General features: G+C 46.1%; 1 protein-coding gene across 1 annotated transcript in view; it reads left to right on the forward strand.

The window, feature by feature from the left end:
- LOC147729256 (SH3 and multiple ankyrin repeat domains protein 2-like) overlaps positions 1–23,561 on the forward strand; it is a 2,641,300-nt gene that overhangs the window by 1,132,939 nt on the left and 1,484,800 nt on the right. The window contains exon 7 of the mRNA XM_086959557.1: positions 16,532–16,603. Coding sequence (XP_086815683.1) covers positions 16,532–16,603 — 72 coding nt within the window. The remainder of the gene's footprint in view (positions 1–16,531; positions 16,604–23,561) is intronic.

The following is a 23,561-nucleotide window of genomic DNA, read 5'->3' on the forward strand; positions in this document are numbered from 1 at the left end:
AAACAAAGTGCTCCAATTCCCCCTTAACCAGTTTTGGCTGGTTCAGCTAAGCCCTCCCAAAGTGCAGACACAGCCAAGATGTAATATAAATATAGGGGCTGTGACCCAATGAAAAGTGTGCTTGTTCTTTTGCTGGAGGCTTGTTGCTGCTGGGCCCAAGGATGAACCGCTATGAGGGACTGCCTCCCTGCTGGAGGGCCCCGTGTGCTGACCTGCCTGGGCCTAGCCTTGTCCCCCTAGAACTTTACCCAGGACCTAGCGCCTCGTGGAGCGCTTCTATTTTTAATTTTCAGCACTGGGCTGTGACCTGGACATTCCCCTACACAGCATGGGGAGCGGGTGCCTACCCCACGTTTTTGGGGAAGTAGCGGGAGCCCTGCCCGCTTTTTGCATATTTGAGAGGTGCGTGCCCACTGCGCATGTGTTGTCTTGAGCACGTGCACACTCTGCAATTGTTTTTATTCACAGTGGGAGCCGACCCGAGTTTCAAGTGAAGAGAAGGTGCCCACTACACAATTGTTTTTATTTAAAGCTGGTGCCCACCCCACATTGCCTCGCAGAGTGAAGGTGCCACTGGGCCGCTACCAGCACGACACGGAAGCCAGACCGCCTTGCCTGAGTGTGGGCGGGGCCAAGGAGCTCTGACGCACCCAACCACGATGCAGGAGAGACAGAGCCTCGTGATGGCTCTTTCTGCCTCCCGCCGTAGGACGGAAGGGAAGCCTTTTCGCAAGGCGGGACCTCCCTGTGAGGAAAAGGGGAAGCCCTATGCGCCTGCAGCTCTGAAGAGTCCCAAGACCAACGGAGGTCTGAACAGTGCCCCAAACCGCGAAGGCTGCACCAGAGTGCTGATCCTGCCAAGGGGATAGCAACCGTTTGTGAGGAGACCTGCAGAGTTCTCCAGACATCTCAGTGAGGGGGGCCAAGTTGCGAGCCTGGTGGGGGAGGTGTGTTAAGGTACATTGTCGGTGCCTGAGCGGTCCCGCAGGAGAGACGGCCGCTCCAACGTGGTGCACATTGTTTTCAGGGCCCCAGTGGGGGTCCAGAGGGCACAGTAGTGCCAGTGCTCCTTTGACTTTTTTTGGTTTGCTTCACAGCTGCACCGCCATGGCGGGCAGCTGCACCTTGCCGGCCAGTTTATTTCAGTAGTCCCCGAGTGGTGCCATGGTTTAGTGCTGGTGGTGCATTTATTTCCACAGCTGCACCGCCAGTTTGCGGGCAGCTGCACCAAAGGGCCATTTGTCCCATTGGGGACTCGAGAGGCACAATGAGTGCCAGTCCTACTATTGCTTTGGGGGCATTTTGATTCATTTGATGAGAAAGGAGTTAGGTACACTCCGTCCCTGCCCCAGCGCATTGTCACCCTTTGATGTTGCTGCATTGGCAGCCAAGCCCTGACATTTTGTAACAAGGGCATTTGAGCCCCAGAGAGAAGGCCAGTTGGCCAGGCGGTCAGTGGTAGGTTGGTAGGGCACAAGACGATAATGTGATTTATGTGGTGACTATTACAAATGTGATTTATGCACCATGATTTATGCCTCTGATGTTTATGCCTATGAGGTTATTGCACAATGTGTTTATGCTGGTGAGGCCTAATGCGTAATGTGTTTATGCTAATGAGATGATTGCATAATGTGTTTATGTTGGTGATGCCTATTGCGTAATGTATTTATGCTTATAAGGTTATTGTATGAGGTGTTTATGCTAGTGAGGCCTAAGGCGTAATGTATTTATGCTAATAAGGTTTGGGCCTAATATGTTTATGCCAAAGGTCATGTTATGATATTTTAGGATGGTGTCTGATGCTAATATGATAACGCTTAGGTCATTGTTATGTGTTATGTTATGTTATTGACGTCTTCTATAGCGCATGACTCACCCAGGGGCATCTCAGCGCTGTACCAATAGAAATCCGGCAGACAAGAACAGAACGTGTTATATCATGACCTAATTAAAATAGAAATGTTTTTAATTGTTTCCTGAAGATCAAGTAGGTACTAGATTGCCGCAAAGCAATTGGTAAGGAGTTCCAAAATTTAGGGGCAATATAGGAAAAGGCTCTGCCACCAGTACGGGTTAGCCTAATCCGTGGAATCTTCAGGAGAACTAGATCATTAGATCTTAAGTTTCGTTCATGAACTTGTTTAAAAAGTTTATTATGGAGGTATGCTGGTCCCTCTCCTCTGAATGCTTTAAAGGCAAGACAGCATATCTTAAAGACAGATCTCTTTTGGACAGGGAGCCAATGTAACTGCCTGAGCAGGGGGAGGGATGGGGATCCAGGCGGCGCATTCAAAACCATTCTGGCAGCAGTATTCTGTATAACCTGCAGTTTAGCTAAAGTGGTAGTACCTATTCCTGCCAGAAAGGCATTGCCGTAGTCTAACCTACTCCCTACCATGGCCTGAACCACGGTACGGCGATGATCTAGAGGAAGATAGGGAATGATTCTACGTAACAGACGTATGTTATAGTTGCACGTCCCTGCTATATGCTTAACATTATTTTTCATGTTTATGTGAATTATCCAGCTGAATTCCCAAACTTTTCACTGAGGTGGCGGGTGTAGGCGCTTCTCCTAACTCTAGGGGCCACCATTCCGACGTCCAGGCTCGAGCATCCTTCCCTAAAAGCATGAGTTCTGTCTTCCCAGGATTCAGTTGTAGGCACCGATCATTCATCCAATTAGCAACCGCTAGCATGCCAGCCGAGAATCGCAGTTTCTCGTCCCTGATGTTTTTCCTATGGGAAATAGTAGCTGCGTGGCATCGGAATTCGAGATTATCTCGAAGCCGAAAGATTGGACAATTTTTGCTAATGGGGCTACATAAATATTGAAGAGGGATTGGGCTCAGGCAAGAGCTCTGTGGAACCCCCTTGTCCAATAAAAATTTGCCTTTAGACACAAATGCTTCAAGTGAGGTGGTCTGCCATCTATCTGCTAAGAAGTTGGTCAGCCACTGAAGAGCTTTACCCCCAATGCCACATTCAGCCAGTCTCTCCGCTAAGCGTTGATGAGATATTGTATCAAACGCAGCGGAGAGATCTAAAAGAATCAGGACCACGGAACCCCCAGCATCGAGGGTACACTTCAATGAGTCAGTAACCGCCAGGATAGTTGTTTCTGTACTGAAACCAGTACGAAATCCTGATTGGGAGGGATCCAATATGTTATTGTCTCTAGATATTGACTAAGCTGGGGTGTTAATTGAGGATTCCAGTAGTTTTCCTAGAAGAGGCAGCAAAGATATTGGTCTGTAATTATTCAACTCATTAGGATCTGCTGATTGTTTTTTCAGAATGGGGCGGACAGTGGCTTCCTTCCAGGCAGTTGGAATAAGGCCTGTAGCAATGGAGGAATTAAAAATCTTTTGGATAATGGGGGCACAAATTGGAGCTAAGAGAGCCATAACTCTCGGAGGACAAATGTCCCTTGGTGAACCCGATTTTGCAGTTAGCAGTAGGTTGTCTATTTCTGCAAGGGAAATGGGTTTGAACTGGTTCAAAGTAGCCTTGGTGGGAATTGGGGGGTTTACCCCATTCAAGTTTAAGCAGGAGAAGTTAGAATGACTAGTGGGGAAATGATCATATATTTTGGCAATTTTATTGTGAAAAAAAAAGCTATGGAATCACATAATGATTGGGATTCAAGTGGTGCTTGTTTACATGCTAGAGGGGAGGAGAAATCTTTAACAATGTCGAACAGAGCCTTGGTGGAGTTCCTGGATTGTTCGATTTGTAAATGAAGGTATGCACAACGGGCTGTTTTTATTGCTTTATGATAATGGGCTAAGGAAGCCTTATAGGCTTCCCTATCTTCAGATCGCTTGTCCTTCCTCCACCTTCTTTCCTGTACTTTACACTTAGATTTCAGGGTTTTTAATTCACCCGAATACCAAGGTGTTGTAAGCCGTCTGTGTGGGAGATGTCCACTTTTTAATTGAATCACTGTATCAAATGTTCCTGTTAGTGCCGCATTAAAGCTGGCCAGCATGGCTGCGGGATCTTGATCATTCAACTTAATATTAGACAGGAAAGTTTCCTTGAACTCATCTAGAGTGAGATTGTACCATGGCAGTTTGTTTTTGCCAATTTTAGATTTAGGATTAGACCTATAATCGAGTTCTAATTGCATTAGGATGGAAAATTGGATCATATGGTGATCCGACCAGACAAGAGGAAGTAGCTGTAAAACTTCTAGCTGTTCTGCACTAGTAAAAATAAGATCAAGAGTGTGGCCGGCCCTATGCGTCGGTCCAAAGACCCTCTGTTTGAGCCCAATATCGCTCAAGTTGGAGAAAAGCCTCATTACATCTGGATTTTCCACTTCCTCTCCGTGGAATTTAAAATCTCCTAGGAGAGTAAAGTTATTGGAGGTTACTGCCTGCATGGCAATATACTCCATGAGAGTGGTAACAAAGTTAAGTTTAGAGTTAGGCCCAGGTGGTCTGTAGAGCAGGGCCCCATCCCAGGAAGTTGTTGGGGACACAAATGCTTTAAAGATACCCTCTCCATTGCGTCATTGCTGATAGAGGAGGTCCATGATACAGTAATGTGGGCTTTAAAGGCTATTCCAATGCCTCCTCCCAGCTTCCCTTTCCTGTCAAGTTGTATAAACTTATACTCTGAGGGTATAGCAAGGTTAATGGCTGGGATATTAGTAGTATTAAGCCAAGTCTCTGTAAAAAAGCATATATCTTGGGAAAGGGTAGAAATCATATCCCAGATTTCAATGGAATGTTTCACCAAGGAGCGTACATTACATAGGATGAGTTTAAGTGACAAATTCTTTTGATTGGGCTTGGTAGGTGCATTACCAGTAGCAGGAACCTCCTGAAGGCTTTGAAATTTGCAAATAATACAAGATACAGGCCCATCCAAAACGGCTGGGTAAATGTGTTTACACTGACCTCCTGCATAGGATCTGCTAGATGTGCTAAGTTCTATGTCCCGCAGTTCCAGACCAGAATAGATGTAAGTCTTAGCGGGTAGAGCATTAGTAATAGATTGGTCAATATTTTCATCCTCCTGTCGCGAACTGGCGGGGACGGGCGCAGACGGGCTCGCCTTTGGCGCGCCACCGGCGCGCCCGCTGCGCGACCGAATGGGTAGGCTCATCATATAGGGAAGTTGTAGGTCAGATGGTGCTCCCACAACTAGCCCGCCGACCCAGCACCCACCCATGATGGCGGCTCCAAATGTACCCGGTCCTTCCCCACGTTCCAGCAGCCCAAATCGGCTGTGTGGAGGATCGGGAGGGTCGGGAGTGGAGGCAAACACAGTGGGGCTTCTAACAGTGCAAAAGCAGTTTAAAAACAATTTATAAACAATTAAAACAGATTACGGGCAAAGAACGTTTTTTAAAAGATAAAGGTCAGTAATTACAGTGTAGTTAGACTAGGTCCCGGCTTTCCGCCTCAGGACTTTCAAAGGTGCTGGCGAGTGCGGCGACGCTCTATTTATGCCCTTTCAGCTCAGGTGGTGCTCCCACAACTAGCCCGCCGACCCTGCACCCACCCAAGATGGCGGCTCCAAAAGTGCCTGGTCCTTCCCCACGTTCCAGCAGCCCAAATCGGCTGTGTGGAGGATCGGTCATTATGGTACCAGTAGTTACTGGTTGTGTTTTACTTTTACTACCTGCATTGTGATGGTTCTGAATGTGGCCCGATTGGCCCTGTCTTGTATATAATCCCCTGTGAATATTGCCAGTGCCAGTTGGCAGTGTAAATGTGTTATATTTCTAATGTGTTTATGATAATACAAAGGCAATTTTTTTATAACCTTGTGTGGAGTTCCTTTTGTGGTGTGCCTAGTGGATTGCTGCTGTGTGTCTGTGTTACGCACACGGTTTACACATTTCCTCTGGGATAAGCCTGACTGCTCGTGCCAAGCTACCAAGGGGGTAAGCAGGAGTGATCTTCAGCGTGTAAGTCCCTTGCCCTGACAAGAGTGGTGGGTTCCACCTGGCTTAGGTGCAAGCCCCAGCGTACCTGAAATCCCATTTGTAACAGAACATTACTATGAGGAGATCAGAGAAGCCCACGCTCCTGAGATCGGGAGCCTGCAACTGCTGTCCATCCAGATTTGTACCCTAATGTGAGTGTTTCTGTTAGAAGCTGGCCTGGTATATGATATGTCCACTAATGTAACTGGGCACCTTGCACCAGTGCATACAACCCTTATGAGGATTTAAGAGGTTGTCGACAACCTTAGAAAGCTCTCTAAGTGGTAGTTGTGGAGAGCAGCCTTCAGGCCTACTCCAGAAAAAGTGTAACACAGCTTGGTTTACAAGAATACAATCCAATAGTATTGATTTAGTGAAAAACAAACACATAAGGTATTTATAAAAATATGTATTTCATAAATAATAATCTCTAACACATTTAGATAGCTCCTACTCTTAGATAAACACAATACATACAATAGTTTGCAAAGAAACACAGTAAATAGCAGAATACATAGTGGACCCCAGGGGGGGACCAAACCATATACTAAGAAAATGGTATAAGAACCACCACTCACATCAAGATAAGCTTGTGAGGATGTAGAAGTTGTGGGGACCCAAGGAACCACCAAGGTGAGTAGATTAGGACCCCAGGGAGAGCATGTGCAGTGTCGGAACACAACCGTGTGCTCCAAACAACCAGTGAATACCCTAGTACCCACGTTACCTACACCAGGACAGTTGGGTGCATAGGTGGGAAATGGTTTCGGAAACTGTAGTCAAACCCAATGGACTTCGGGGAAGTGCCGCTGCTGAAGTGTAAAGTGTCCGGTGAGATCCAAGGATGGATTCTAGTTGAGACGTATCTGCAAGCATAGGGGACAGAGTCTATGTCACTCTGGAGTGACCAGGAGACTTGGAAGATGAATGCCCTCCTATGTCAGGTGTTGCACAATGGATGAAGATGACCTTGACACTGCAGAGTCTATGTCACTCTGGATTGACCAGGAGACTTGGAAGATGAATGCCCTCCTATGTCAGGTGTTGCACAATGGATGAAGATGACCTTGACACTGCAGCTATGAGCACTAGGCGATGCTGAGGAAAACCAGGAGCCATGCACGAGCTGTCCCACAACGGATGGTGAGTGCTGAGGGGTCAGTGTCCAGCGGGACACCAACAAGCCTTGGCAAATGCTACCTACGCAATGTCGGGACCAGCAAGGTCCAGAGGACTCATTAAAAGCAGGGGAGTCAGGGCATGCACCGAGCAACCAGGGGAGCCCAAAGAAAATAAAGGTGACCCTCAAATGGACCCACTGGCCAGGGGCACCGAAGTAGCGAGAGGACCTCAAGCAGCTAACCAAAAGATGCAGGCCACGATGTACACAATGCGGTGTGTCTGAAGATTCTGGTCAATGCAGGTGCTTGAGGATGGGGCTACTTGGAGACCCAAGATCTTCTTGGAAGGAAGCCAACAACTCTTTGTAACTGCAAGTTGATGCAGTGTTCAGGGATTGGGTTATTGCAACACCCACAAGAGATACTGGCCTCAAACATAGTGAGAGGGCAGGGCAGGCATCAGGAGCTGTGGAAAACCACCACCTGTGTTGCAGAACCTTACGGAGTCCAGAGGAGCTCAGGATCAGTAGACCAGTTGACTTAGTTGTGGGGCCTGCGAATGACAGGGAGTGACTCCTGCACTCCAAGGGAGATTGCTTCAGGTGTCTTTGATTCCCACAGGCCTTGGAAGGTTCCTGGATGGTGCAGAGGCATAGACAATGCAGCAGACTGTAATGGAGACAAAGACGAGCCCAAACGAAGTCCAGAGTGCCCCGACGGTTAGAAGTAGAAGTGGTGTCTGATCTGAATCTTGCCCACGACAAATCTAGGGACCCAGCCCACAGTTAAGCCCTTAAATTCCATAAGGAAAGGGTTGGGAAGATTCAGGGTACCATCCCAGGAGAAGGTCTAGACAGGGGGGAGGTTACTTCCATGTACTTTTTCCAGTTTTGCGTCAGAGTGGGAGCCAAGGGCTTCCAGGGCTGGTTTGAACTGGACTATGCATGGGAATACCAAATGTGCCCTCATATAGACTCGGTGATGCTGGTAGCACATCCACCCTGCCCCATTACACTAAATCCTGCCTGGGAGGTGGTCACACCTCCCTGTGAGAGGATGCCTATTGCTCTGTCTTCCCCTGCTCAAGCTTTGCTCAGCAGAAGGACGGCAAAATCATGTCTCTGGTCGGCAGCAACCCTTTTGTGCTGTCCGGGTCAAGAAGGCTGGTAGCGGGAGCACTAATAACCTAACGGAGGGCTCTTCCATTGCTTAGAGTCCAACATGTTTGATACTAAACATGATAGTATTTGTTGCAGCCAGTTGTACTCCTCTATAAAGTATATGACTGCTTCACTTACAACTCGTGCAGGGGCACCCTTACACTTAGAACCAAGCACCCTGCCTTCAGCATAGCAAAGGCCTGCTATAGGAGTGACTTGTAGGTTTTAAGTGCAGTGACTCCAGATATAGGAAACCTATATCTTTCGTAAGTGGTGCTAGCACCAGCTTAAACAGGCTGCAATGACAGGCCTGTAGTTTCATTTTGAATGGTCTCCCATGGATGGAATAATGCATGCTTTAGCCCATGCAGGACCTATGGGGTACCTATGCCCTGGGTACCTTAGACTACCATATACTAGGGACTGATAAGGGTACCACAGCATCCAATCCAGGATGTACCTAAGTACTGAACATACCAATTTAAAAGAGAAAGGAGAGAGACTGGGGTCCTGATTAGCAGGATTCCTGTCAGACTAGTCAAAAACAGCTCAGCGCCAGGCAGAAAAGTTGGGATAACCATGCAGAAGGATCCTACCTTCCTACAGTTTACCAAAGTCTGCATGCTTCAGTGGGCCTGCACCATATATTTCTGTGCATCAACTCACTCTGTCACACTGGTGATCAGGTTAAGCCCGTATGCCTTCACCTGCTGGGCCACGCACTTGTACTCGATATGTCACTGATGATTGTAGGAGTACCGGTGTGCCTGCACCAGGCATTGCAATAAATCTACACTGCATGCAGCACTTACACCTAGGGATAGGTATAACTTGTGTAATTTTCTGAATTGTCATTACATGCAATGACACAATATTACAGCAAAATTATGTGAAGAGTGTAACCGAGCATTTAGTGCCCTTTTTCTTAGTGCATAATGCACCTTCACATCCAAAATGGACCTGAGGGTGCTTTTTCTGCTAAAAATTAGAGGTAAATAAAACATAATATTAACAGCAGCAGTTAGCAGTCGCTAAGTTTTGTGTGCCTGTGCTCGTGTGGTAAGATATTGTGCCACATTACTCAGAATTATAAAAAACGTGGTAATCGTTTAATTTCATGTAAAAAAATCAAGGCAAAATTACTGATTTTCTGGCGTAATTACAATTTCTCCTAGGTCTACTTATGACCATGTGAGGTCTGTGTACCTGCAACCTGGATCACTACGGTCCTTTTTCTTCTATCTAAACTGATGCCTCAAAGTTCCTCGTGTTCACTGGCTGCCCATGTGCCTCAGGCCTGGTGTCACTGTCCACCATTGCTGCCCACAGATTCCTGGTGCACCCTGGGACCTACCTTTTTACCACTGTCTGACAGTTCTAGAGTGAGTGATCACTGATGACCAATACTATTAGGGAAGCCAAGTCTTTGAACATAACCCTATATTATACTCCCGTATTATAAGTTAGAAATGAGGGTCTCTAGTAGGTAGAGGCATGCGCCTTTGTCCAAGTGGGGACCCTTGCTTCTAGTCAGGGTAGGAGGGATACACACTTTAGATAACCCCTGATCACCCCCTTAGGAGCTTGTCACGAGCAGACAGGCTTATCCCAAAGGCAATGTGTAAAGTATTTGTACTCAAAACACTCAGTAATACAGTGAAAACACCACAAATGGACACCATAGCAGCTTAGAAAAATAAGTAATCTTTATCTAAACCAAACAAGACCAAAACAACAAAAATCCAATATACAGATAGTAAAATATGACTTTTAACACAGTTATTTCAAACATAGAACTTGTAGCAAACAAAAAGCTCTTCCTGGGGCTATTCCGATGTCGTGACAGGCGATAATTCAAAGTAGTGCATGGCGTCGGACATGGAGTCACACGGAACCCGAAACAACAGCACCTTGGAACGAAGTCTATGGACGATGCAAAGCGTTGTGGAGGTGAGGCAGCGATGCTCTGAGTTCCAGGCCGCTGCCCAGCTTCCTGGCTGCCATGGGGGGAGGCGAGGTGTCGTGTCCACGAGGAGGCAACGTGTCGAGTTCAAGACAGGGGAAGACGGTTGTGTCAGCAGTGAGACATTGGTTCCGGTGAAGTGATGCGTAGTCAAAGGCTCGTAGAGTCACCCTCAGCAGTTATCGGCTCGCGATAATGGGACACATGCGCTGGCGGCAATGGCGTTGGTGCTGGCGTCAGGAAGGTCGATAACTGCAGACGTCTGCAGGCGTCCTAGGGCGTTGGAGCTATGGTCCAGGCTGGGTTGTGCATTGTGTACTTCACGAGTGGCACCCCCGGCCTTGGTGCAGGATGCAGCATCGTAGAGGTGTTACTGACAGCATTGGAGATTGTTTTTCTTGCTTCTTTTAGGTTTTTTCCAGCTCCCAGCAGCAGGATCTCCCTCCATATGCCCAAACCTGGAATAGGCACCGTCTGGCTGGTTAGAACTCCCAGTAGTAGGGTTCAGGGGTGCTGCTGGTGAAGTCTTTGTGTCCCTGAGACTTCAGAACAGAAGGCCAGCACACACAAGCCCTTGTAGATTCTCCTTCAAGCATGTTTCTCATGAAAGTTCTAGTCTATGTCCTTTCCTTGGCAGAAGCAGTAACTTCAGGCCAATTCCACACAGCACGCATCAAAGGGGCAGTACTCCTCACAACTCTCCAGCTCTTTTCCTTGGCAAAGGTTCCTCTTTAGTCCAGAAGTGATCTTATTCTCTGGGGTTTAAGGTCCAATACTTATATCCCATTTATTATTTGTGACAAGGGTCTCTGAGCTCATTCCAAACCAGTTCTGCCCTCTCTGTCCCAGCTTTACTATAGGAGGTGGAGCTAGCATTGTGCAGAGGAGACACTGACTATTCTGGTGCCAGTGAAATCTCCTCCCAGCATTCTAAAAGCAGTCAAGGTCTATTCAGCTCAACTATGAGTCACCCAGGAAAGGCAGACCACACCTCAACCCTCCTTGTGGCTGACTACAGTCAATGCATATACCCAGCCCCTGTCACTCCAGAAAGAGGCTGTCAATACACAAAACAGTAGAGGCACACAGAATGGTTAAACAAGAAAATGCCTACTTACTGGCAGGCGCATTTTCAAACACACAATTTAGAAACCATCTGCCTAAAAAGATGTGTTATTAAATTCTAAGTTCAGTGAGCCTAAACTTTATTTCTCTATCTGGTCTCAATGGAAAATTATACTTGTAAGATGTTACAAAGTAACTGCCATCTTAGCCTATAGGACAGATAGCCTTTCAATAGTAAAAATTGGCAGTATATCACTATCAGGACATGTAAAACACACCAGCACATGTCCAACCTGTTACATAGATTTACATGTAAGAAAAGGGAATGTTAGGGCCCGGCAAGTGGGTGCACTTGCCAGGTTGACATGGCAGCTTAAAACTGCGTGCGCAGACACTACAGTGGTACGTCTGAGACACCTTTATAGGGCTAATCACTTGGGTGGCACAATCAGTGCTGCAGGCCCACTAGTAGTATTTGATTTACAGGCCCTTGCAAACTTAATGCACTTTACTAGGGACTTACCAGTAAATCATATACGCGAATCCTGGCTAACCAATTATAATCATAATTTACACAGAGAGCATTTGCGCTTTAGCACTGATTAGCTGTGGTAAGGTCCACAGAGTCCTATAGCTAACCAAAACAGGTCAGTAAAAGTTGGAGGGAAAAGCAAAGAGTTTAGGGCTAACCCTCAAAAAGAGCCATTTCCAACAATATGATATGATCATATATTATTGAATAAAAATAGATACCGAGCTATGTTTTACAAGTGCTTATAATACAGACATTTTTGATTGACTGCAAAATGAGATCCGTTATAATGATATTATTGATAACTGTGACTGGATAATTGACATAGAGACATTGCAGAGTAATAAAGATTCTCAGAGCAATTATTAATGCCACAGAATGTACTGAACTTAATGAGAATGTTTCCTTAAGAAGGATTACAGTTGTATAACTATTTTGCAAATTATTATTCTGCAAGGGCATTATATTTATTTTGTGTGCTGCTTGAACTACACATTCTACCTCACACCCTTCAAGAGTAAGCCTTTCTTTTCCACTTCACTGCTCTCTGAAATTAAGAGCTGAAAGGATAGATATGTACGTGGCAATTGATTGAGTTTGCAGAAGCATTTAGTTACTGAGGACAGCTTTAAAGCTTGCTACCATTATTGCCACTCTGCCTGTGAGGCCTAGGAGTAGTGGTTTGGCATTGAGGATGACATGCAAGCAAAATGTAGCATTTACTGTCCCTCCACTTCTCCACTGAAGGCACTAGTGTGGCAAGGGGAGCACTAGACCGTATAGAAGCAGGGTAAATGAGTCCACTGCCCCAGTCAGTATTAGGCTATCCATTGTGGTGCTAGAGTGGACACCTTGCAAGCCTGGGTGTAGGTGCTACTGCATCTGCAGCAGTAATGAAAGCTATGGCATTGCTCTCTCTTTTTTTTTTCTCCACCTCTCTCACATCTCATCCCTTACTCCTATCACTTTACTCTTCCTATCAACTTCAACTCTATCTTGCCCCCCTCTCTTCCACATCTCTAACTCATCATATCTACTTACTGACTTTCTAACATTTTCTACTCTTCTCCTTGCTCCCCGTTATCCTCTGCTCTCCTTTCTGCCTTCTATCCCCCTACTTCTAATTTATCCTCTCTCCTATCATTCGTATGTACATCCTACCCATCTCTCTTTTATCTCCCTTTAATCTCACAACCCTCTCACTCTTTATAGGTCGAGCATTTGAGACCTCTTGTTTATACTTTAGTATATATTTATTATATACTTATATGTATATGTACTTTTTGCGCTCTGGAAATCAGCCCTTAGACTTATCTGCTTCTGCTTAGGGACTTTTTTTCTGTTCAACTGCCTCTATTTAACTGTCTTGTTAGAAAACGACCAGCAGAGGTTAGTAAAATACCAGAATTGCTTTCTGCTGAGGGATGTTCTTGTTTTTATTTTTCTTGCAGCTGCTTCTAATTGACTGTCTTGATAGAAAACGACCATCAGGGGTCAGTAAAATACCAGAATCCCTTAAGCATTCTCTAGATTCCAGTACATCGAAATGCTCTTCCACGAGTACCCATACACAATAATATTTTTTTACAAATCTTGTATTTTCAGTGATATTACCACCGAAGGCTCTGATTTTATATTATAAACAGAGCTTTGGACTATACAATTTCCTGCTGAAAGACAGTACTTATCTCCATGTGTTCCCATACTTGGTGTGTCGCGCAGTTAGGTGCTTACTTTCCCTCCATATTAAGGAACAGTTGATTTTTCAGCACCCATGCTAATGTGCTGCACAGCTAAATAGATATAAGGTCCCAAAGGCGAGACTGATTGCATTGCAAATGCCTGCAGCTTCATTATGTCTACCATTCTTTCTCTTTCACTCTCCCTATCTCCCTATCTCCCTTCCCTACTCGTCTCTCTTCCCATCCCTGCCAGTCTGTTTATCCCTATCTAATTTTGCTCATTATCTCATTTCTCTCTCACCCTTATCTCCTTCCTATCTTTCTTAGATATTATCCTATCTTTTTCAAATCCCTATACTCTCTTCTCCATTTAATTGTTATTTTCTCCTCCCTTTTCTTATTTCCCTTCGATTTCTTCTTCATAGATTGTCCTCTCATGTTCTGAGTTCTCCATTTTCCAGTGCTTAATTTGAGCTGGTGGTTGCCAGTTGGCCCACCTGCTCTCATTGTTGATGACTGGGAGATCCCAATAGCAAGGGAGAGAAAAGCACATAAACGGAAAAGGAGAAAGAGATTTTTTTTAAACTGTCACAAAGGAATGAATGAATGAATGAATTAAAGATTTGTAAAACACCCTGCCACTCCCAAAGGAGCATCCTGGCACTGCACAGGACATGAAATGACTCAATCAAACAAATGTGACCCAAAAGAGGATAAGAAACCAGAGAATTTGCAAGTAGCAGTGCAAATCAGGGGATGCAGAAAGCCAAGCCTTCAACTGCTTTCTAAGAATTACTTCAGATCAATACATTTTAAATGACTGGGAAGTTGGTTCCATGCCTGAATAACCAGAACTAAGAAAGATTGACCTCCGCCAGTTTTGGGTCTGACAGAAAGGGGCTTTAGAAGATTAGCATGGGAAGAGCTCAGGGTCCTTTTATTGGTATCGTGTGTGAATCTGGCCTTTAGATATGTTGGCCCAGTAGATCTGTAGGCTCTGAACGTGTATGAGAGAATTTCAAAAAGGACCCTTTTATGCACTGGAAGGCAGTGTAAAGCTTTCAGAGCTGCTGAGGCAGATGATCGTCGAGGACGTTTCAGTACAAGTCTGGCCGACGCATGTTGTACCACCTGATGTTTCTGGATAGTTTGTTTTGAGGATCCTGCATACAAACTATTGCGGTAATCTGATCGGGAAGTTATCAAAGTGAAGGCAACTGTCTCTCTTGCAGCCAATGAGAGGTAATAAAAACAATTTCAATGATTTTATTAGATTAAAAGACACGCCTGCTACTATAAGAGCTTGTGGGCAAAAAGACAAGGAGGCATCAAATTTTACTCTGAGGTTTCTTACACAACTCAGAGGAAGAAAGAAGGAACCAACAAGAGTGAGAAAAAGAGGCCGTCAGTGCCTGGCAGGGCATTAGGGAGGCATAAGGTGGATTCAGGATAACTCATCCTTCAATCAATCAATCAGTCTTGTATGTGCCTGCTGATTGCCCCGGGGGGGAGTCTCCAGGCACTGGTGGGCTGTGGGAGCCTCGTTCGAAGAGTCAAGTCTTGAGCTGCTTCCTGAAGTCCTTCAGAGAAAGGGCAGTGCAAAGGTGGAGGGGAGAGATCATTCCAGGACTTGGTGGCGAGGTTGGAGATTTGTGAATTGTTAGGCGGTTGTTGATGCAGGGCTACTGCACATACGCTTATGCGTATGTTTATGTTTGCGAGAGCTCGTGCAGAACGAATCTAGGTCCAAATATGTCAGAGCAGTGCGATAACAGGACTAAAAAGAGGGATCTTTGACTCTCACCTTATAAGAGTGAGGCAAGTTCACCATATTCTTGGCCTGCCGGCCAATCAGGAGGCTGAGCCTGTACTTTCCTTCCGCTTTCAGATTACTTCCTGCCAAGAAGCTGCACAGTGCATATATTTTCTTAGCAGAATTTTTTTTTTGCTTTTTTCTGAACAATTTTTTCCAGTGTAATAACTTTGTTATCTGTGTCCATACCGATTAGCTCTCCACTGGCCTTCACATGTGGCATGGAAGTCAACTTGTACATGAATATGGTTGGGATGATACGGGGAACGAGGGAGGGGGGAATAATTTTAAAAAATAGCACTTACCTCTTCACCGCAGGCCTCCACCTCTTCTTTCTCCGTCCTCCTATCGGCAGGAAGCACACAGCCTCCAAGAATTCCCTGACCAATCACAACGTGGTTTGGCGCTCAGACAGGGGCTGGCAGGCTGTGCGTGTTCTCCACCCAGGCTGTAATACAGCCTGCTTGGAGAACATGCAGAGTGCGCATGATGCTTTGGCCGGTTCGAGAGGGCCGGCCAAAGCGTCATGCACACTTTGGGTGCTACTACCGATTCCCTTCACCCCCCTCCCCGTGACATTGGGAGCCCAGATCTGCCCACCTGGCTTCAGATGCAAGCTGAATACAAGAATACAGATTGATAATAACAAACTTTATTGTCATTTTATTTTTTGTATTCAGCTTGCGGAGTGCAGCTGAAGCAGCGGGGCGATGCTCCTCCGCCTTAGCATAGGAGCCGCCACTGTTTCACAGACATGATCAGTGAGTTCTTTGCCTCTGTTGAAGGGTGTAAAGTATATGGCTTCAGATTAAATGTTTTCCCAGGCAGATTTAGGAAAACCCTTCTAAGTTTGTTCCTTAATCACAGATCTCAAAAATAAGTAACTCGTTGCGTGATAAACAGTAAGTAAAAATCATTTTCTAAGCCGCGCATTCGCCTTGCCTGTGCCTTTAAGAACGCTAGAGTAACCCCATGTATTCTGTTGTAGTCCATTAATGTTCCTGAAAGAGGCCAGTCAGAAATCTCTAGCGTTTTGAAACTGTACATTTTAAAAATGCAGCATGATTTTAAACAGCATATTTAATGACACAGAAGCTTGTTAAGATAAAATAGGCATGAAATATTGACGACCGAGCCCGAGCGTTGTGCCACGTGGCACCGTCTCCAGGAAGGAGAGGACGCTGCTGTCGACACATCTACCGGCTGCGTCGGGATCCTAGAAAACTAATGCACTTTTCATTTGTTTTGCAGTTTCGGTACAAGAACAGGGTCTACAAACAGTCCAGCCTTGATGAAAAACAGATGGCTAAAATCCATACTAAGGTAGGATCAATATGATAGAAAAAAATTGCAGAATTATTTATTTGTTTACTATTTCTTTTCCTTAGCCTTGCAACAGTTAACGTCCTGCAATGCATGTCTTCACTGAACGCCTTTCACAGAGGTCGATTCATTAAAGTGCCAGGTGACCACCAGTGACATCACAAACCATTTGACCCCGACGGGCATCACAGGGTTGACTCATTGTCCTACACTTTACTAAAAAATCTCTTATTTTTTCCTAGGGGCAGTAGTTATGGCAACGAGAACTAACTAGACAAGGTAATTTACAACGCAACTCACGAGGCTCATATGGGGTGGGAAACAGCCGCGCCTGAGCTTGAACACTATGATGCTACCCTATCATCAAGGAGGATATGATGTGCCTAACTTCGAATATTATTACTACTGCGCCCAGGCCCAGTTCGCAACGTATTGGTTTCACCCACCGCCCTATATGCCCCACCACGCTGTGGAAGATGGCTATATGGCACCAACGCCCCTGTCGGCTTACCTGTTTACACCGGTGAGTGAGCAGGGGCGATACCCCTCCACTGTAGACTGCAGGATAGTGGCGTGGCAGAGAATAGCCCGTAAATTTGAATCTCCAATGCTCTATTCGCCTAATATGACCCTTACCCGTAATCCTTTACTTACTGTCACGAATGAAGGGATCTGTCGTAGGATGCTTGAGAGCCTTCAATACTCTACCTGGGGGGATCTATATCTGGGAGGACAATTCCGTACCAAGGAACAATTCTTCGGCCCACGTGCACCTACGGTAATGGAAACGTTCCTCTATATCCAACTACGCCAGAGTGTGTAGGCGGCAACCCCCTCCTTCCCTGAGGAACCGATTACATTCAGCCCTTTACATGCGTTCTTGCAGAAAGACCCTCCCAGAAATGCTGTGTCTCTCCTCTATAAGCACACACAAGCAGCAAATCCTCCCCACTCGATTAGAGCCAGACAGGAATGGGATGGGGATCTAGAGATCCTCCTGACGGATGAGCAATGGGAGCGTAGCTGTTCACACACAGAAGCAGTCACTGGGAACAACGGGTTAGGACTAATACACTTAAAATATTTGCATAGACTATCACACTCCTAGCAGACTACACAGATTTCATCTCTGGGGGATGATAGGTGCAGGAGATGTGGCAGAGAGGGAACGGATATTCTTCATTTGGCATGGAGTTGCCCCCAGGTGGCAACCTTTTGGAGGCAGGTATTTGAAGGTCTGTCAGCTGTGCTAGGAACTAGACTGGACCCTTGCCCACTGGTAGGCCTTCTGGGGCTATCTCAAGACATTAATACTCTGCACCAGAGATTTCTTGCGATGAGTTTGCTCCTGGCAAAGCCACAGGTCGCTTGTCGCTGGGGAAGGGGACGTACACCCAAATTCAAATGTTGGATCCATACCATGACTACATGGCAGAAAAATATTAGTTTCTATGCAGAAATGTTACCCATTAAATCCCGCCCGAAGTACGTTTGGGGCCCTTTGACTACTTCTTTGTTAATGCAGGATAATACGACTGATGAAGGGCTGAAGAGCACTATCACAGAAGCAGAGGCAGAGGCTGCCGCCGAGCCTGGGGGGGTCCCCCAGCTCACTCGTGAGGACTATTCGGTATGAAATGCATTGTATGTCGATGGTGGGTGAGATGTGGGGACTGTTCGAGAGGTCTGGATGGGACCCCACGTGTGAGTGGCCGGGAATGAGCATGCTGGCGACATACCTAGAAGTTGGCAGATTGTGCCATTGTAAGTTGTATCGCCTTAGCTACCCGACATTGAGTACTATCATTGGTTTCACTGTACGTTATTATCTTCTGATGAATATATAACCGTTTGTGCTGGAAGGACATATGTTGACATCGAGGGTATTGGCAGGGTGAGGGGAGTTCTCATTAAAATGTTATAGCTACGGTAAGGTGGCAAATACTGATGTACAATGCAACTGCTGAATTGCCGAATATGTATTGCACTGATGTACCGTACGATACTTCAATAAAGGTTTTTGAAACTTAAAAAAAAAAATTACTCCTTTTGACAATAACTTAAAAAAAAAAACTAACTACACAAGGTACAGCAAATGCTGACGGATGTTTGAAAAAGGTAGGGGATAAATACCCATTCCTGTAGTGGTGGCGGGCGCTAGGCCCACATGCCAGAATTAGGAATACACGGACACATATAGTTGGGGTAGATAATTGGCCCAGAGCATGTGCGCTCGGCCCCTTTTATTGTCAGGGTCACCTGACTGGTGACGCCTGTGGTGGGTGGGTGTTCAGTGTGGGTTACAACATGCTGAAACACTAGAATGCTGATCGGACGATCACAACAATTCCAATTAGCAAGAAGTGAGCCAAGTGGCTGTGTTCAACTTCCTCCTGAGGGAATAAGGGGCTACTTACACTGATGAAAACTGGCCAAATAGTATATTTTACAGTATAAAATCCACATCAGTTTGGTAAAAATCCATAGGATTTAAATGGGTTCTTATGAAATAACCCAATCATTTCATGGTGTGCCAAGCTGTAAAGACCGGAAGAGTACCAGCTGCAACACAATATTCAATAAAAATGGCAATATAATCTTATGTGATTCAGAAATTGAAATGTCATACGACCTAACAATTTTATAGCAACTTTTTACTATATTACTGGGTCATATGCTATCACTAAGAAACTACTAGGAAGGAGCAGGTAATTAGGTGATTCTCAATATCCCTGTCCCTGAACAGCAGAACTAGAAGCATTTTCGAAGCTCACACCACAGTGTTCTCATTCAAGTTGTGAAACCTTACTTGTTCATACTGGTTACAGCAATCTCACAGGATTGTGTCTCAACAGCAGTAGTGGCTATCACTTAAGTATCATATTTAAACATATAGCTTGAAACAAATATTGGTAAACACAATCTTTCTTTTCAAAGTTTCGGCTTGTCCCAATTATCTCCTTTAAATACAAACTTTACATTTCTGGAAAAATAAGCTCAATTATCTAAATCAAAAGCATATCCTTTTCATGAAAACATTTCAATATTGTTCTATATTACCTTATTCTCATTTGTTGTACATAGTTGATTTAGGCGCTGGTGGAATGTTTTATTCCACCTGCGGAATTGGAGGATTTTGGCAACTCTGCGTTACTCTTCTAAGGCGAAGGTCGGGTCAACTTTTGACGATCGCAGAGTTGTAGATTTTTTCCCCTCAAGGCTTCCGAAATGTGATCTAGATTTGGCATCTCTTCACACCATTTTATAACGCAAGCGGTCACATGTGGTTTTCGGTCAGAGTGGAGTAGGTTCTCTTGTAGATTTTCTACTAGAGTGGCAGCAAAATCAGCTGGAATGTCTTGCCCATCACATGGTTCCATTTCCACTGATTTTTCAGCAATGTTCATGCTGCTGGTGCTACATTACTAAATTGGAGGAACTCCCTGGAATCCCTGGAGTTTTCATGTAACTCCTCAGAATCCTGTGGTGTAAAACGCCACAAGTTCTACCCATCCCTTATGTGATTATTGCTGAAATATTAGTCTGTGTTTTCCTCAATTACTCAATTGTGTTACTAACATTTGTAGATTCTGCCTTGAATGCCCATGCATTTATTTATTTATTTTAGGCATTTTAGGCATTTGTTAAGCGCACTGTCACCATTGCAGGCATCCTGGCGCTGACTGGATCAGAGGGAGGCGTGAAAGTGAATCACCGGAGCGGGAGTTATCAGACGGTTGTCTTGGGGAATAACCAGGTTTTGATCCTTCTCCTAAATGGGAGAAGTTCAGAGATGTGCCTAGTTTCGGCTGGGAGCGTATTCCAGAGCTTGGCAGCTGTTACCTCGAAGGATCTGCCTCCGGATCTGACTTTCTTGAATCTGGGAACCACTGCCAGCTTGGCCTCAGAGGAGCGAAGCTGCCTGGCTGGAGTGTACCAAGCAAATTTCGATTGTAACCAGTGGAGTTTGCTCAGAGAGGACGACCCGTGTGCTCTTCTAGGAAGCCCCAAGGCCAGTTTAGCAGCTGCCGATTGGACCCTTTGGAGCCTATCCAGCAAGAACCCAGGGGATCCAAGCAGAAGGGCATTGCAATAGTACAGTCTGCTGAGGATGGTACATCTTACCACTTGGGCGCGAGCATGGGAGGGAAGGAGAGGAAGGACTTTCCTTATGGATCGGAGGATGGCAAAACAGCAAGCAGTAGTCTTTTGTATATGTGTCTCCATACTGAGCCTATGGTCCAGCATGACCCCTAGGTTACGGACTGATTCCACCGGCCGGACTGTAGTCCCAGTTTCAGGGGGCCAGAAATTATCTGGGAATGGCCGGGGAATCTTAGTACCAGCGCTAAAGAGCACCTCCGTTTTCCCTGCGTTAAACTGAAGGGAGTTGTCCTTTAGCCAACGAGAGGTGTCACACAAGCAGTTGTGGAAGACCTCAACCGATGTAGAGTCCTCTCCCTCCAAGGAGAGGATCATTTGTGTGTCGTCGGCGTAGTTGACAATTTTAATATTAAAGCTTTTGATTAGCATAATCAGGGGTCTGAGGTAAAGCTTAAAAAGGATTGGGCTAATTGCTGAGCCCTGGGGGACCCCATGTGAAATCAAAGTAAAAGCTGACTGAAAAGGAGGGATGGACACTGCCTGCTGCCTATCCTGCAGAAATGAGTGGAACCACTGCACTGCCGACCCTCTTACTCCCGCCTCAAGCAACCGCTTCAGCAAGATCTTATGGTTCACAATGTCAAAGGCGGCAGACATGTCAAGCAGGATCAGAAACGCTGCCTGCCTTCTGTCTGCACGCCTCTGAAGCTCGTCCATAGCGGTGATTAGGGCGGTCTCGGTTCCGTGGGCGGGCCGGAAGCCAAATGGATCAACATCTAGTAGTTGATGACGTTCCAGATGGCTAGAGAGGGTGTTGCTAACCCAGCGTTCGACAATCTTGGCTGGGAATGGTAACAGGGAGATGGGACGATAGTTTTTAGAACAGTCCGGGTCGAGAGAGGGCTTTTTTAGCAGAGGAGATACTAACGCCCGCTTCCATTGAGCTGGAACAGTCCCAGTCACAAGAGATTAATTGCAGATAAGATGGAGGGATGGAAAAAGTTCCTTCTCAAATTCCTTCCATATTTTATGTGGAACAGGGTCTAAGGGAGACCCCGAGGAAATCTCTCTGGCTAGTTTACCGAAGGCTTCGTACGTAAGAGGTGGGAACTCGAGTAGAGGATCATTCGAAGCCAAGGTTGGCCCTGCTAGTTGGTCCACTGAGGATCCCAGTGTCAGGTCGGGGGGAGGGATAGAGTCTGACGAGACTTCCAGGTCCCTAATGATGAGTTCAATTTTTTCCTTGAAGAAAACAGCAAGGTTCTCGCAGAGTTCTTGAGACGGGATGATGGAGTTTTTGGCGCATTCCGGGTTGGTAACGCTATTCAGTAAATTAAAAATGTTTCAGGAGCTGTTGGTGGAGTTACAGATCATGGAGGAGTAATATTCAGCTTTTGATTTTTTAATCAGGTTCTTGTATTCACGACTTTATTTTTCCACAGCTCCTTAAAGGTTTCTGTATAGTCACGTCTCCACCTTCTCTCGGCTTGTTTGCAACCCTGCTTCAGATCTTTTAAGGTATCGTTGAACCAGGGAGCGGAGTCATTGCCCTTACAACTGCGAGTTTTTAGAGGGGCATGAGCGTCGAGGATAGTTGTAATACCTGTGCAAAGTGAGTAGTAGTTTTCATCTACCTGTTTTTCCTCATCAAAGAGTTGCTCCGACTGGAACACTTCCCCTATGGAGTGCAGACGAGTAAGGGCTTTCCAGTCTCTGCAGTTAATTTTACTGGTCAACCCAGGAGCCTTGCGATGGCAATCGTTCAAGTGTATAAAAAAATTTGATAAGTGAATGGTCTGTCCAATCCATAGGTAGGGTTTCCCCCATCGCTACTAACTGGGGACCTGCAAACAATAGATCTAAAAGGTGTCCGCCCTTATGGGTTGCTCCTGTGACCAACTGGGAGAGGCCGAAGCTTTAGCAAGAATTAAGTAAGTTACGGAGACCAGAGTCAAGGGCGCCATTGCGCCAGAGATTAAAATCCCCAAGAATGATCAGTTTGTGATGGGAAAGTGCGATATAAGTCAGAGTGACCAGGAGCGCTTGTTGTTGCTGAAGGCTAAACGCACCAGGTGGGCGATAACATACTATCCCGGTGACAGTATTCCCGGAGTGGGCCTGAATTGATAAGCCTAACAGTTCAGTGCCTTCAGTCGGATCTAGAACAAGAACCTTAATGTTACAGGATGCAATAAAAATCACACCTACCCCCCCTCCTCTCCCACTAGCCCTAGGAGTGTGTAGAAATTTATACCCAGGAGGACATGTAAAGCCGGGATCAACAAGGCAGTCAGGACGAGTCCATGTTTCCGTCATGAAAAGGACATCTAGATCATGAGTTTCAATAAGTAGCTGGATCTCTGTGCTATGCCTAGGCAGGGACCTTACATTCAGAAGCCCACATTTTCACAGATTATTGCCCAGATAATCGGCTCGCGGAGGGCCACATGTAACAATGTGAAAGTGCCTTTGTCTGCATGTAGCTTACCCAGTTGTATGAGCGCCTCTCTAGAGTAGGGAGGGCCAGCCGGTAGCATGCTGGAGTCTGTTGGGTCGAGACAGGCAGCGTAGCGGGCGCAAGGCGCTACCTTGGCGCAGACGGGCTTGCCTTAGGCGCGCCTTTGGCGCGCAAACGGCGCACCCGCTGCGCTCGTCCGCTGCGCGTCCAGAAGAGGCACATGATCTATGGAGAAGGGGACAGGGGAGGGGGGGTGTGGCCTCAATAAGTGGCGTGGCCTCCGCGAACGCTGGTGATGGCGGCAAGAGTAACCCTGTGCAGCTTCCGCGGCAGCGCTAAATCTGCTGCGCGGCCTGGTCAGGAGCTGTGACCAGCTGAACTCCTCGTGAAGCGGTT

This window comes from Lissotriton vulgaris, chromosome 2_2 (genome assembly GCF_964263255.1).
Source record: "Lissotriton vulgaris chromosome 2_2, aLisVul1.2, whole genome shotgun sequence".
Taxonomy (NCBI): domain Eukaryota; kingdom Metazoa; phylum Chordata; class Amphibia; order Caudata; family Salamandridae; genus Lissotriton; species Lissotriton vulgaris.